The 14,515-nt window shown below is 48.6% G+C and overlaps 2 protein-coding genes across 3 annotated transcripts in view; one reads left to right on the top strand and one right to left on the bottom strand.

Moving 5' to 3' along the window:
• ZCCHC17 (zinc finger CCHC-type containing 17) overlaps positions 1–5,992 on the top strand; it is a 55,536-nt gene extending 49,544 nt beyond the window's left edge. For both annotated transcript variants that reach the window (XM_060017925.2, XM_060017944.2), the window contains one exon: positions 5,085–5,992. In XM_060017925.2, coding sequence (XP_059873908.1) covers positions 5,085–5,246 — 162 coding nt within the window. In that variant the 3' untranslated portion in view covers positions 5,247–5,992. The remainder of the gene's footprint in view (positions 1–5,084) is intronic.
• A 711-nt stretch (positions 5,993–6,703) lies between these two features.
• On the bottom strand, positions 6,704–14,254 carry FABP3 (fatty acid binding protein 3). Its single transcript, XM_060017958.1, has 4 exons — positions 14,099–14,254; positions 10,555–10,727; positions 8,525–8,626; positions 6,704–6,990 (listed from the first exon to the last, which is right to left on the bottom strand). The coding sequence occupies exons 1-4, from the start codon at positions 14,169–14,171 to the stop codon at positions 6,937–6,939; spliced, it is 402 nt and encodes a 133-aa protein (XP_059873941.1). The 5' UTR covers positions 14,172–14,254; the 3' UTR covers positions 6,704–6,936.
• Between the last annotated feature and the right edge of the window lie 261 nt (positions 14,255–14,515).

Here is a 14,515-nt window from a genome sequence, read left to right on the forward strand (position 1 = left end):
GATCATTGGTAACTTTGACAAGAGCTGTTTCAGTAGAGTGGTGGGTTGACAACCTGGTTAAAATTGTTTAGGAGGGTTGTTTTTTTTTTCAAAATGGGAACTATTATAGCACATTTGTTTATTTTGGGGAACAAATTGATGCAGGAGAGAGGGGACAATTCCTGGACCTATGTCTTTGAGTAGGAAAGAAGGGATGGGATCCAGTACAAGGTAAGTATGCCACACAGGATCTTTCAGGCATTTGCTTCATTCTGTCTTCCATCTGGCTGGAAGGCCCTCAGTTCCCTTCTTCCGTCAGCACTACTACCACTACTCCACCTGCCAAAGCCATGTTCATCCTTCAAAAGCACAACACATTACATATCCTTCATGAGGCCATCCTCAAATTCCTCAGACATAATTGATTTCTTTCCCTTGTGTGTCCATGGCATATTGTTTGTACTTTTCTTACATCACTTCCGTGGACTGCCTAGTGTCTTAATTAATCTTTCTCCTTGATTAGTGTATCCCTTGAAGGCTTCTGTTCCCTGATTTCTAATGTCATTCAAGTACTATAAGAGACAAATTAGTTAATAGATATTACTGGCTTTTAGAAGGTACTCAACAAATATTTGTTGAATGAATGTACTGTATGGTTATTGGGAGTTATTCTTTCCCTTGTTTGATGAGGTTGGCTCAGGTTTGGAGGAATGGTGCCAGTCACCACTCCTGAGCTACTGAATGTGTTTACTTTGCATGCAGCTATGGCTTTGCACTAGTAGGTACTCTGTATTTGTCTGAATTCTATTAAAAATATGTTCTTATCTCCTAAGCGACACTGTATGTAACTATGGCTCTCTAAAATGCTTTATAGGTAGTAAAGTTCAGTAAATACTTGTGAGTTGATTAATAACCTTCTCCCTCTGGTCTTACCCTTTCCAAGCTATGATAAACTGGTGCTTATAAGCAAATTCTAACCAGGAATCACCCTCTATCCTACTTTATAAAAATTAACCCTAGAGAATCAGTTTGAGAATCAAATTATCTCTTGAGAATCAATTATTTCTCAAGAATAAGAGAATAAATAACCAGTGCTTTCTCAAGAATAATTCTTAAGAATAAATAAAACAGAATAAATGCTTGCTTGCTTGATTGATTTCTGGCTAGATCAGTGCCTTTGGGCTAGAAAATGCTAACTTAGGTGCTGGCTTTAACACACAGAGCTAAAAAGAACATCTAATTTGGGGCCCAGCCTGAGTCAAATCCAGGTTCTACCATTTGGGCAAGTTACTTTATCTCAGTAAACCTCTCTGAAGTTATAATTTTCTTTCCTGAAAATATAGAGATTATTATGCCCACTTAATAGATTTGTTTTGAAGGTCATGGGGTATGTGTGCCAAGTGCCCAGCCCAGCATCTAGAAAATTAGGTACTCAATAAGTGTTAACTGCTGTTACTCCCCTTTCTCAGTTTACGCTGGGCTGCTGCTAACCTTTTTTTAGAACTATAGAGAAAGTGGATGGGCTAGCTGCTGTAGCACAGGATATGTGCTTCTCAGAGAGAGGTTTTGAGCAATGGCTTCTTTCCCCTGCCCCTCCGGCCTGTCTACTATGAGCTCCCACTTCTGGGTCATTACCCTTTACCTTATGCTCCTCTTCCCCAGAATGTAGCCAAGGGACCAGAAGCCAGCTTCACCTCTGACTTTCCAACTTCACCTCTACTCCAACTCCCAACTTTCCTCTTGAACTACAACATACGAAGTAATTTTTGTTCTCTAGCTCAAGGTTAGAGACAAAATGAAAATGATGCCACCTGCTGGAAAACTAGATTTTCTTTATTCGGGTTGCAAAAGAGCTTTTACATCAAGATTGAGGTCTAGAAAGCCATCTCCTCAAGTCCTCCTTGCTACCTAGAGTCAGCGTTCTAGCTTGCCAGGGTTCTCTAGTGATTTGCTTTTCTCTTTCCTCCTTCTGAGCCTGTATCATTGAGAAAGTGGAAATAATGCCAAACTCTGAGTTAGAAAGTGTGACGTTCTTGTCTTGTCTTTGGTCACTTCTTTGAGTTGCAGTTTTCACCTCTGTAAAATAGCAATAATAATTCCTGACTTCTGACCTTACCAGATTATTATTACAAGATATGAGATGCAGAAAGTTTGATAAACTAAAGTGCTATTTGTTTGTAAGGAAGTATTATTACTTTCCTTTCTCATTTATGTATCCAGGCTGGGCCAGTCTTAGGGGAATTGGTGCCAGACTCTGCATCTGCTTGTTTACTTTCCCAGGACTCTGTCCTACCTAAGGGGCAGAGACTGGTGAGGCTGCCAAGCCCATGTAGCCTGTGATTAACTTCCATTATCTTGCCATCTAGGAAATTGCAACACCATAAGCCAAACCATGGATTTGCCGACTCTCAACTTCTCCCAGCCATGGTTCCTACAGCTTGATAACCTGGGCCTGGGAAGCTTCCCCTCTCTCTACTCCACTGGAGACTCCAAGAAAGAATTTTGGTTTAATCTTCTCTTAGAACTTTGACTCATCTGCTGTAGATACTTGGCCAGATTGTCAGAACATTCTGGGAGTTCTCTGAAATAAGAGAATAATACAATACTTCTAGCTACCACTGAGTTCCTACCATGTATCAGGCACTATAGTTAGTACTTACCATGTTTAGTCCTCATAGCGTCCTTTGAAGTAGGTATTTATTATTTGTAATTTACTGAAAGGAAAACTGAGGTTCAAAAAAGTAAAGTCTTGGGACTTCCCTGGTGGTCCAGTGGTTAAGACTCTGTGCTTCCAATGCAGGGGGCGCCGGTTTGATCCCTGGTTGGACAAGTAAGATCCCACATGCCACCCAGCGCGGGCCAAAAAAGAAAAAAAAAAAGTTAGGTCTTTTGTTCTAAATCACATAGTTAGTAAGTGGCAGAGCTGGAATTTGAACTTAATTCTTTTTTTTTTTTTTAATTTTTAAAATTTATTTTTGGCTGCGTTGGGTCTTTGTTGCTGTGTGTGGGCTTTCTCTCGTTGCGGCGAGCGGGGGCTACTCTTCATTGCGGTGCACGGGCTACTCACTGGGGTGGCTTCTCGTTGCAGAGCACAGGCTCTAGGTGCACGGGCTTCAGTAGTTGTGGCGCATGGGCTCAGTAGTTGTGGCTCGTGGGCTCTAGAGCACAGGCTCAATAGTTGCGGCACATGGGCTTAGCTGCTCCGCAGCATGTGGGATCTTCCTGGACCAGGGATCGAACCCATGTCCCCTGCATTGGCAGGCGGATTCTTAACCACTGTGCCACAAGGAAAGTCCCTGAACTTAAGTCTATCTTATTCCAAAACTGTTGTTCTGACCACCATATACCGTGAGGCCTCCCATCACTATACAGGAAGAGGGGCCATGTGCAATCAAGGAAAACTCAGGAGATTTCCAGTCATATGATCTACATGCAGATCCCAGCCCTGCCTGTGTGATCTGGGGCGAGTGGTTTCCAACTTCTCCAGCCACAGATACTATCTCTTCACCACCATGTGACACAGGTGCTGTTCTTATCTCTGTTTTACATTTGAGGAGACTAGGCCTCAGTGAGGTGAAATGACTTGCCCAGGGTTACAGAAGAGTAATAGTAAGTGGCAGAGCCAGAACTCATGTCTGGGTCTAACACCTGGTTCTGTGTTTTGTCCACCATTTCTCACAACCAGCTCCCAAGACCTAGTCTATCAGGCAGACTTACAGTCTCCGGATGCTGGATGGAAGCCTAATGGGAGGAGCAGGAGCCTTGCCCTCTTCTACTCTCACTTTCGCCCCCCATAGTCTCTCCTTAGAAACCTTACCAAGGCAATATACATATTTGCAATTCAATGAAAAGGTTTATTCAGTGCTTACAAACTGCTCCAAGTACCCTACAGAAGCCTGGGAATCAGGGTCTCAGCCTTTGTGTGCGTTTGTGCTGTTAATTTGGTGGCGTAGTGTGGTGGGAAGTGTTGAGAAAGTTCTTTCTGAGCTTTTTTCTTTATCAGTATACCCTTGTAAGGTTGGTTGCGAAACTTAGAGATGGTAAATATTCAAGGGTAGCAGGTGGGGCCTTATTAATTGATGGCGGTTATTTTCCCTGGCAGCAGGGTCTAATAGAAACCAGACTGGGAGTCAGGAGTCCTGAATCCGTTACTCTCATATTCTTGGGCATGTGAAGTACTGTCTCTAGTCAGACTAGGTGATCTCTAAGGACTCCTTTCAGCTTTAATATCCTGTGCTTTTTAAAAATGAAAGTAATAGGGAGTTCTCTGGTGGTCCAGTGGTTAGGACTCAACGCTTTCACTGCCACGGCCCGGGTTCAGTCCCTGGTCGGGGAACTAAGATCCCTCAATCCGCGTGGCACGGCTGAAAAAAGAGAAAGAAAGTAATAAATGCTTGTTTAAAAAAAAATGAAAAAGGACAGCGGAAGACCTCAGCTTCCCTGTATGCAGTTCATTCCTGAGGTAACACTTGTAACTGTTTGTGTCCTTTCCATTGTTTTCTGTGTATTTTAAATATATACAGGTCTGTTAAATATACATATTATATTATGATTTAATGTACTAAATATTATAATTTATATATGTAAATATATATAATACATATGGTATGCATGTATATGTGTGTGTGTGTATAAACATACACACATATATTGCTACATACCCTGGAACCTAGAATACATACTGCATTATGACTTGATCCTTTTTCGCTCATTTTGAGCACTTTTTCTTGTTAGTACTTAAAGATATAATTTGTTTTTTTAATTAATGTTTTTTTTAATTATTTATTTTTGGCTGCATTGTGTCCCCGTTGCTGCGTGCAGGCTTTCTCCAGCTGCGGCTCGTGGGCTGTAGGCACGCGGGTTTCAGTAGTTGTGGCGCACAGGCTTTGTTGCTCCACGGCATGTGGGATCTTCCCGGACCAGGGCTTGAACCCGTGTCCCCTGCATTGGCAGGCGGATTCCCAACCACTGGCGCCCCCGGGGAAGCCCTAATTAATGTTTTTTAATCTATTAAGTTATCTCCTAATGATTACAGGCCATGATTTTTTAAAGCAAATATATACATACAATGTTGAGTTTTTATTTTATTCATTTATTTTTTTTAGGAAAAGAAGAAAAAGAAACATAGAGACAGAAAGTCATCTGACTCTGACAGCTCAGACTCTGAGAGTGATACAGGCAAGAGGGCAAGGCACACGTCAAAAGACAGCAAGGCAGCAAAGAAGAAGAAAAAGAAGAAGAAGCACAAGAAGAAGCACAAGGAGTGAGAGTGGAAAGAGTGGAGGGGGTGGTGGAGAGAAGGAACCAGGAGCCTTGTGCCTTGAAGCATTGGCTCCTGGAAAGACTCAGTAGTGAGAATATGGCCTTCCACCCCACTGACTTCTCTCCCATGGGAGATGGCTTCCCCTCCTGCCACAGGCAGGTTTGGGAGATATCAAAAGTATCTGCTTGAATGAGTTGTTTTCTTATCACTCCAGTCCCTTTGCAAGTGACCCCTGCAGCTGACCCATTCATTCACCCAACTTCCTTCATTCAGCAGAAGGTCCTATTACCCTCTTCCAGCTGCCACTGCCAGAGCCAGAGTCCAGGCTAGAGCCACAGGTACTGCTGTGGAGGTGAGTCTGGCTGTAGTTGGAGAACAGAGTGATTGGCCCCTCCCTGTTGGCCTTCCTTGGGCTGATTGGTGGGTGGTATCTGCTGCATCCAACAGAGGGGCAGAGGGAGACTGGCAGTACTAGGGAGAACATGGTAAGAAGTGGTGCTCACTTTTTCCATTCCCTCTAACATGATTCTACTATGTTAGAATGACAGCCAGGGGTCACAGCCAGAAAACCATTGTTTGCAGTGACTGAGCTTGTGTGTGACGTTCCGCCTGATCACTGAACCAGACAGCTCAAGCCAAGATCATTGCTTTACTTTTATTTACTACAATGTGAATCAGTTGGTTCCATTTCAGGTCTCTGCTTAAATTCCTGGCCCTAAATGGAAGTGTGCTTGGTTTTAAACTTATTGAGAGTCCTTATTGGTATAATCCCTCTTCCTGTAACTTACAGACTTAAAAGTCACTGAGGCTGCATTAGGTGACAGAAAAACATTTAACATGTTACCTTAGACCTTAGAGAGTGGCCCAGCTAAGGTACAGCGCCAGAGGCACTAGCAAGTCACAGCCTTCTTAGATCACTTATAAGCCCTCACTTCTGTAATGATCAGATGACCTCTCCCCCAGGGCTGATTAGAGAACCAGTAAGAATTTGAACCATGAGTAATGGCCTAGCACATAGGCAGATGCTCAGCAGTCATCTTCGCCAGTGGGCATTTTCTCCCACTACCACTGGCACAAGCCTGGATCCTGTGTCCTAAGCCTGTGTTCTGGAAAGAGAGAGACCACAGCATTCCACAGAGAAGAGCAACTGTCCAGACCCAAAGGCATTCAGTGCAGGATGGACCTGAGGTGACAGTTCAGAAGCCCCACCACTGAGTGATTATTCCAGGTTGGACTAGCTCATTTGGCCATAGGGAGGGGGCAGTGTAAAGGGAAGTTGTAGGTACAGCCGTTTTATTTTTTGTACGTGTAAGGTGATCAGCTATCACTGTCCCTGAGACTGTCCATTGCAGTCTCTCATCCAGTGCTTCTTCCTGAGTGGCAGTCGTTTATGCCTACTCTGACACACACAGAAACTGAGACTCCCAGAATCATGTCACCAAAAGCAAAAAGGCAACTGGGTGGCCTAGGTGCTGCTTTATTGACCTCAGAGCACCCTTTGGGTGCAGTTAAAAAAACAAACATACACAATGAGAACAGAACTGGATCCAGGCTGGTGCCACCTGACCCCAGGAGAATTTCCCCAATCAAGGTGGATTTATACAAAATGCCAAAGGAAAAAAAATGAGTCAATCTGGTGCTGAGTCCAGGAGTAGCCAACTGGCAGAGGAGGAGTTGTTGAGGGAGTGGGCAGGTCATGCCCCTTTCTCGTAAGTGCGAGTGCAAACTGCATTGCAGTGGGTGAGTGTCTGGAAGAAAACACAGAGTCAGGTTAGGGCAGGGGTGTACACACAGAAGGTACTGGGAATACTCTCCACTCTGATGGGGAGAGCCCTCTACCTTCATGCTAAAAATTTTCATTTACTGCCTACCTACTACGTGCCAGGTACTTTACATGTATTTTTTCCTAATGCTTACACCAAGTCTTCTTTTTTTTTTTTTTTTTGGCCATGTCATGTGGTTTGCGGGATCTTAGTTCCCCAACCAGGGATTGAACCCGGGCCACAGCAGTGAAAGCACCAAGTCCTAACCACTGGACCACCAGGAAGTTCCCCTAAGTCTTTAAGTTAGGCATTGTAATTCCTCTTGTAGAGATTTGGGGAAATGAGCTTTCAGGGAGGAAGTAACTTGGTCAAGATCCCAGAGTGTTTCTCTTTCCCTTGTACCACTCCTCTCCCTTCATCTTTAGTGCCTAAGATGGTGCCTGGCACATAGCAGACAAACAGGTGAATAAAAATGTCCAGAGGCTCTTGGGAAAGGACTTTACTAGGCCACCAACTCTCCATTCTTTCCCTAACTTAGGGTAGTGCCAGGGCCAGAGGCCTGAACCCCCAGCATCCTGCCTGGCATCACAGAGCCAGGCCCATGGTTTCACCATAGCTTAACTGCCCAGTGAGTATTTGGTGCTGTATATCACATTCCCACCAGAGCTAGGTAACTCATTATTAACTCTGCAGGGCCCCCTGCCCTGTGTAAGTGCAAGAATGCAGTGACCAGGTTACACTGACCCAAGAAGGTCTGCAGTGAAGATGCTGAGGCGAAAACCTGAGGCCCTACAGAATAAGGAGGCAGAGATCACGGGTGGCTGCTGTCTCCACCCCTGGGGGTGTTCAGTCAAGGCTACATCCTTCAAGTGAAGTCCCCAAGTTTGTCCCTAAACAGACAGATCTGCCAGCTTGTTTGTCATTTCCAGCCCAGGCCTTAGGTACTTGTAGTAGGCCAGGCATGGAAAGCTCTGAGAGGAGGTGAGCCTGGAATGAAGTAGAAATGACTGTGCTGTCAGTTGGGGCCCCACCGATCACCAGCCTGTCCCTGCCCAAAGGCTTGGGAGATGGGAGCCTCTCCTATGGGCCTGGAATCAGATTTGGCCAAGCTTTCTACCTCTCCCTGGGGCAAGGCAATGCGGCAATGCAGAGAATGAAACTAAGGCCATGGAGTGCGCCTACTGTAGTGGTCCCACACCAGTGATGCTCTGTGCTCTGCATCCACTGTCTCCTTCAGACTTCGCAGCAGCCCTACAAGGTTAGTGTTATTAACACCCACTTTACAGTTGGACTTGGAGAAGGTGACTTGTCCAAAGTCATGCACCCTATAAGCTGAGATTTAAACCAAGTCCAAAGCCACTACATAGAAAATTCCTACCTAATACCACCCAGGCCTGCCTCCACCCTCCATTGTTCCAGCTTCCATTGGTCCCACTGATGACCTTGGCTTTTCACAATAGGCTTGGCTGAAGGGGCAGTAGAAACGAATTGGGTGAGGCTCCAGAGTTATCCATCTTACCAGGATGAGTTTCCCAGCAACTACTTCCCGCACAAGTGTTGTCTCTTGTCCGTTCCACTTCTGCACGTGGACGAGTTTGCCTCCATCCAGCGTCACAATGGACTGTGGAAAGAGGGTAGAGGCCTGAGCTGAGATCTGAGCTAGGATTGAGGGGCAGGAAGGGGTCTGGTCACTGGGGCCACAAAGGACCCAGCCTCTATCCCTATTGACAATGCTAGGATCAGAGATCAGGCAGCCCACCTCCAACCTAGCCCCATAGGATGTCTAGTTCACCACTGCTGCTTGGCCGGGGGAGGGGCCTTCAGCTGTTGGGCGAGTAGGGAGAGGCAGATAGCACAGTGGAGAGGAACAGCCTGGCTCTGAGAAGCGCCACCAGCCTTCAGGATGGGCACTTACCCCGTACTCTAGGTGATGCCCACAGCCCAGTCTCACTAAGACACAGAGTGGGGGGACCAGCCCAATGCCTGTGAAAGACTGGTGAGGAGGAGTAATCCTGAGACTCCGGCCAAGTGGTGATCACACGTAATGTCTAAAAGACCCCTGGGGGTGGGAGGTATTGGAAAATTGGACCCTGCCCTGTATTCCTACTCCTCTCGGTCCATATCAAGTGACCCCCTTCAGGTGACGAGTGGGCAGCAACTGCCAGGTCCTGGGACTGCGGGCCCTTGGAGTGTTCCACAGCCCTGGTCAAATGTCCACTTAATCTTATGGGTGCTGCCAGCCTGCATCAGCTGGCTCTCATTTGGCAACTCTCCCAGGTCTCTCTTCTCTAGAAATTTGGGGGCTCTAAGCCAGGCTAGGGTACCCTGACTGACCAGGGTTCAGTAGAAGAGTCTGCAAAGGCTGTGTGTATGTGCTTTGGGGCCAGTGGGTCGGTGGGTGTGCACCCTTACCACCACCTTCCTCCTCATTCTCATTCCTCTAGCTTTTTGTCCATTCAGAGCAGGTTATGTTTAGCCTAGGCATCCCAGAGAACTACTGTTGTGTTTAACTGGGGTTCTTGCCCTTCAGGAAGGTAGGCTAGTTCAAGGAGGTAAAGGCATGTGGTAGGGCAGGCACCTCTCTCCAAGGTAGGCTGCCATCTTTGGGTACCATCCCATCTCTGCTGCCAGCTTCCTGTATGATCCTGGGCTGGGCTCCAGCTTCCTCCACAGGGAGGAGATTAGACCCTCTCCTCTCCTTGGGAGCAGCTGTGAGGAAGAAGAAACAGCTGAGGAGCTGAATGGAAAGGTCTGGTGGAAAGGTACTGCTATAGGTACACGCTGTTGAGAGCAAAACCCCTTAGTTCTCTCTTCCATGCCTGGCTCAGTGGCTGGAAGGCCTGAGGCAAGCTGCCAAGACAGCCACCACCGGGTGACAAGTCCTAAGACTGGGGGCAGATGTACTCTCCCTCCCAGAAGGAGAGGGGCTAAGGCTTGGTGAGAAGACACTATAAACACACCAAAGACAATGCTCTATCCAGAATATAGTTTTTCGTGCCTGTAGGCTGGCAGCATTGGAAATGGTTTCTCAGGGTCACTGGCCAAGCCCTGGAAGTGGAGGCTGGAGAAGAGGAAGCATCTGAGTAGGTCTCAACCTCTTGTCCCCAGCTGTCTCCTTGGCTCCTGAAGGCCAGGATGACCTTTCGGTGGAGGACCTTGACTTCTGGGCATTGTTCCTAAAGCACCCGAGGTCACAGCCATGTCCACATAAGCCCCCATCTATGGAAGGGGAAAGAAAGCCAGAGCTGTTGCATGCCATACACAAGGTCACCCAGCTGGAGCTGGCGTAGACAGTGAGGTCAGACTATCCAGGCTCTGTGCTGCCCACTCCCAGAGGCAACAGGTAGATGCTTCCCAAGATGGGAGGGAGAACAAGATAGGACTAACATGCATTTAGCACTTGGGACATCCCAGCACTGCACAGGCGTTATGGACCTCATTTGCCACTTCAATCCCCCATGATAGCCTACCCCTCAACGTGCAACAATAGGGCGCCACCGTAATCCCCTTCAGGGCCTTCCATTCCCCATGGACCCTTCCTTGACTCACCTTGACCTTCCTGTCATCTGCTGTTGTCTCATCGAACTCCACTCCCAGCTTGAAGCTGACCTCCGTGTTCTTAAAGGTGCTTTGTGTTTTTATGGTGATTGTGTCCCCGTTCACTTCGATGACTGTGGTAGGCTTGGTCACGTTGGCCACCTGCCTGGTAGCAAAACCCACACCTGAGGGCAGAGGGAAGGGTATGAGTATGAGCTAGAGCAAGAGGCAGGGTACAAGGAGCTCAGTGACCAACTCTTAGGCCTGGATGTGGGGAAGGGGGAAAAGAAGGGTGAGAACTTTCAAAGACTTTGCATGGCTGTTAATTCAGTCTTCCCGTTAGCTCTGTGTGGTGAAGAGACATTACTTATCCCATTAGACAGATGAGAAACTTAATGGACAGGCATGTCTCACAGCAAGTCAGTGGCAGAGCTGAGATTAGAATAAGCTACTATTAAGTGCTTTCTGTGTGGTAAAAACTACACGTGTAATCTCATTCAGTCCTTCCAGTCTCCCCGAAGGACTGATGCTATTATCTCTATTTTACAGATGCAAAAACTGAGAATGAGTTGAAGCCCAGGGTCACAAATCTGGAATTCAAATCCAGAATGTTCAACTGCAGAGCTCACTGTACTGCTCATCTATAAAGGCTGGAGCGCAAGGCTCCCTTCCAGGGCCCCTGAGCAGCTTTCAAGGCACAGGCTGAGGGAGAAAGAAGTAAATGTGGACTTTGCCTTCCAGAGCCTATGTACAAGAATTTTCCACCTTTGAAAGTTTTTACCCTGAGATGCACTGGTGCTCTTGTGCCCCATGTATGGTAACAAAGACATTTTCCAAGCCTCTTAACCATGATCTAGGAGGAGGCAAAAGGGAGTGTTTGTCTCAGTGTGCAGATTTAGGAGAGGCCTAAAGTGGTGGCAGTCAGGACTCCAATCCAGGTCTCCTGGTCTAAGGCTCTGTGGGAACTCCCCTCCTGGCCCAAGCATGGCTTCCCTGAGTGCTGCAAGAGAGTGTGGAACAAAGAGCCCTGCAGGTTGTGGCTTTCCCGAGATCTGTCCTTTTGCCTCCAACCTCCCCCTCTGCTCCGAGCAGCCTCTGCTGAGCTGTCCTCCAAGGGCAGAGGCTGTGGCGAGGTGGTGGGTGGAAAGTCTCCAGATGTGCCTGGCTACATGGGTTGTTTTACTTAATGTTTATTACAGCCCTGAATGGTGGATTTTGTTATCCCCAATTTACAAATAAGGCTTGGAGAGTGAAGTGACTTTTGCCCAAAGTCAAAGGGTTAAGTGGTTGACCTAGATTTGAATTTAGGCTCTAAAACTGTTCACTTTTCCTCCTGGGCCATCCTGCTTCCCGGCATGTACTTCATCTGTGGCCTACGGCCACCAAGTGTGCCTGAGATCACTGGTACTAAATAGGCTGGGCCTCTTTGTCCTCTGAGAACTCTTGGTTTAAAACAAGAGGGGCACAGGCAGCTGTGCTGCTGCTGGCCCACCCTGCCTGGCTACTGAGGGACTTGGCCTTGCCCCCCGTTATCAGAGTGAGTCAGGTCAGTCCCACGCCCCAGCACAGAGCAGGGCCTTGTCACTGCACAAGGAGCTCTGTTTACTTAGGACCTACCCAGAGGTGTGGAGCGTTTGAGGAAGGAAGGCATTGTGGAGTGGGTGAGAGACTCAGCTAAGAGAAAGTTACAGAATTTGGAGTCTTGCGAAGAGATGGGTTCTACTTAGAAACGAAGCTGAAGCTATTTACTGAGAGCTAAGGAAGGTCTTTTCTCCCCCATGGGTATCTCATTTTTTCCATCTAAGGAAGGTCTTTTCTCCCCCATGGGTATCTCATTTTTTCCGTCTAAGTAAGGTCTTTTCTCCCCCATGGGTATCTCATTTTTTCCATCTGTACAACAGCAGGCTAGCTGGATTCTCAGCCCCCTAACCCAGGTTGGGGCAAAATAAGGGAGCAAGGGTGGTATGGATGGTATGACTCACTTCAGGGACCCAGGTCTTCAGTCCTAATGTCTGCTGGGAGACACTTGGGAGAGGAACTAGCTGTGGGCATTCCACCTTCCCCAAGAGCTGCCCAGGGTCCCCTACTTCTCCAAGAATTACTACCTTCCTGGAATCATTGGGCATAATGCTCAGCATAGAGTAGGGGCAGTTGAGCACTTTGGCCTTAAAAGCCAACAGTTGCGGTCCTTATTTCAGGGGTCAGGAACAGGTGGGAGGTGCCTGGAGTGGACCCCCCACCCCTTCTTTGGGTTATCCAGCCCCCCTTCCCTGGAAGGAAGGCATGGAACCTAGCTCAGTCATGAATAACATTCCAGTTTTCCCTATCCTAGCCTGGGGGGCCAGGATAATCTCATAGCTGGGGATTCCAGAGAAAGGATGTCACCCTCTTTGCCTGGCCCATATTAGAAGGGGAAGGGCTGAGGTCAACGCTTAGTTAAGCAGTTCTTACCACTCCCACCCCTGGGGTCCATAATGGGAACTTCTCTGGGTTGCCGACCTAGAAATTTAGCTTTCGTAACAGCTCTGCTGTGGAATTGATTTGACAAGTTTCTACTCTCTCTGGGTCTTGGCTTCTTCAACTGTTGAACCAAGGCACAGAGACCTCCAAAGTCCTCCTCTGCAAGATTCTTTGAATCTTCATTCTCCCCCATCCCAGCACCACAGCCTCCTAGACCAAAGACCCTCCCTGGCTTTACCAGGTCTTGGCTTTGCTCCAGGCCCCTTTGCTGTACCCCTCCACCAGACACCTCCCCAGTGAGCAGTTATCCTTGGGTTGCAGCTGGTGATGGGGCCTCTTGCCCTACCCTACCACTAGGCTGGTTAGTGAGAAAGAGGGCACCCTGCAGCGACAATCCTTTACCCTAACTAACCCAACGTAGAGGGTGAGGGGTTGGTTGTTGCTAACTGTGCAGGCTCCTGTCTCAGCTCCTCATATCCTGTTCAGGGCTGTTCCCCCTTCCATCTTCTTCCTCCTGGGGATACCCTACTTTAAGCCATAGGACACTTCCCATCAATCTGCCCCCTTTCACTGTTCAGGCTCCAGTTCTTAGACCACCCATGCTCCTCTTCTTTTCCTCCCTCCCCTCCCGTTTTATCCAAACCCGCCCCCTACCTCCAGATCAGAAGCCTTTCTTCCCCGAAAGCGCCTCCCTGCCCCCACATCGACCGACACAGCTGCCTCCTTGAGCCTCCTTGCCTGGGAATCCCTCTTGCCAAGTTCAGAACATGAAAGCCCCCTCCCCGGAATTCCCTGGCGGTCCAGTGGTTAGGACTCTGCGCTTCCACTGAAGGCGGCAGGGGTTCCATCCCTGGTCGGGGAACCAAGATCCCGCGTGCCGCGTGCCGTGTGGCGAGCGCGGAACTGGAAGAAACTCCTCCCAACAGGCCTCGCATGCCCTAGCGCAGGCTGCCACCTTCTCCGCATCCCCGGGTTCCCCAACTTTTACCAGGAGGGATGCAGCAGGCGTGCAGGGTAGGTAGCCACAGCTGAAGCGCTGCTCCGACCCGGCACGCGGCCAGCCCATCCCCAGCCCAGCATCCCGAGCCGCCCTCACCGATTGACTTCATGTAGTCATCGAAATTCTTGCTGTCCACTAACTTCCAGGTGCCCACGAAGGCGTCCACCATGGTGAGGCTGGGCTAGGCTGAGAAAGAGACGATAGAGCACGCGTGCAAGGATTCCGCGACCTGCGGCTCCCAGCCCGCGCTGCAGCTTTAAAAGGCCCTTGCATCACGTGACGGGGCGTGGCCCACACCCCGCTCCCGAAATAGGAAGCCCCAGGCAGGCACTAGCTAGCCTGGGGCTGGCCGCCCATCCTCCAACCCACCGGGGGGAGGGGGAAGGGGCACCCGGTGGCGCCCGGCTCGCCTACGTCAGCGCGGGTCCCGGGGGTCCGAGTCCCTGCCCCGGGCTGGTAGGACCTATTCCCTTCCCTGGCCTCAAGGCGCTCTTCAGAATCTAAAAAGAAAAC

The sequence above is a fragment of the Delphinus delphis genome, chromosome 1 (genome assembly GCF_949987515.2).
Source record: "Delphinus delphis chromosome 1, mDelDel1.2, whole genome shotgun sequence".
In the NCBI taxonomy this organism is placed as follows: Eukaryota; Metazoa; Chordata; class Mammalia; order Artiodactyla; family Delphinidae; genus Delphinus; species Delphinus delphis.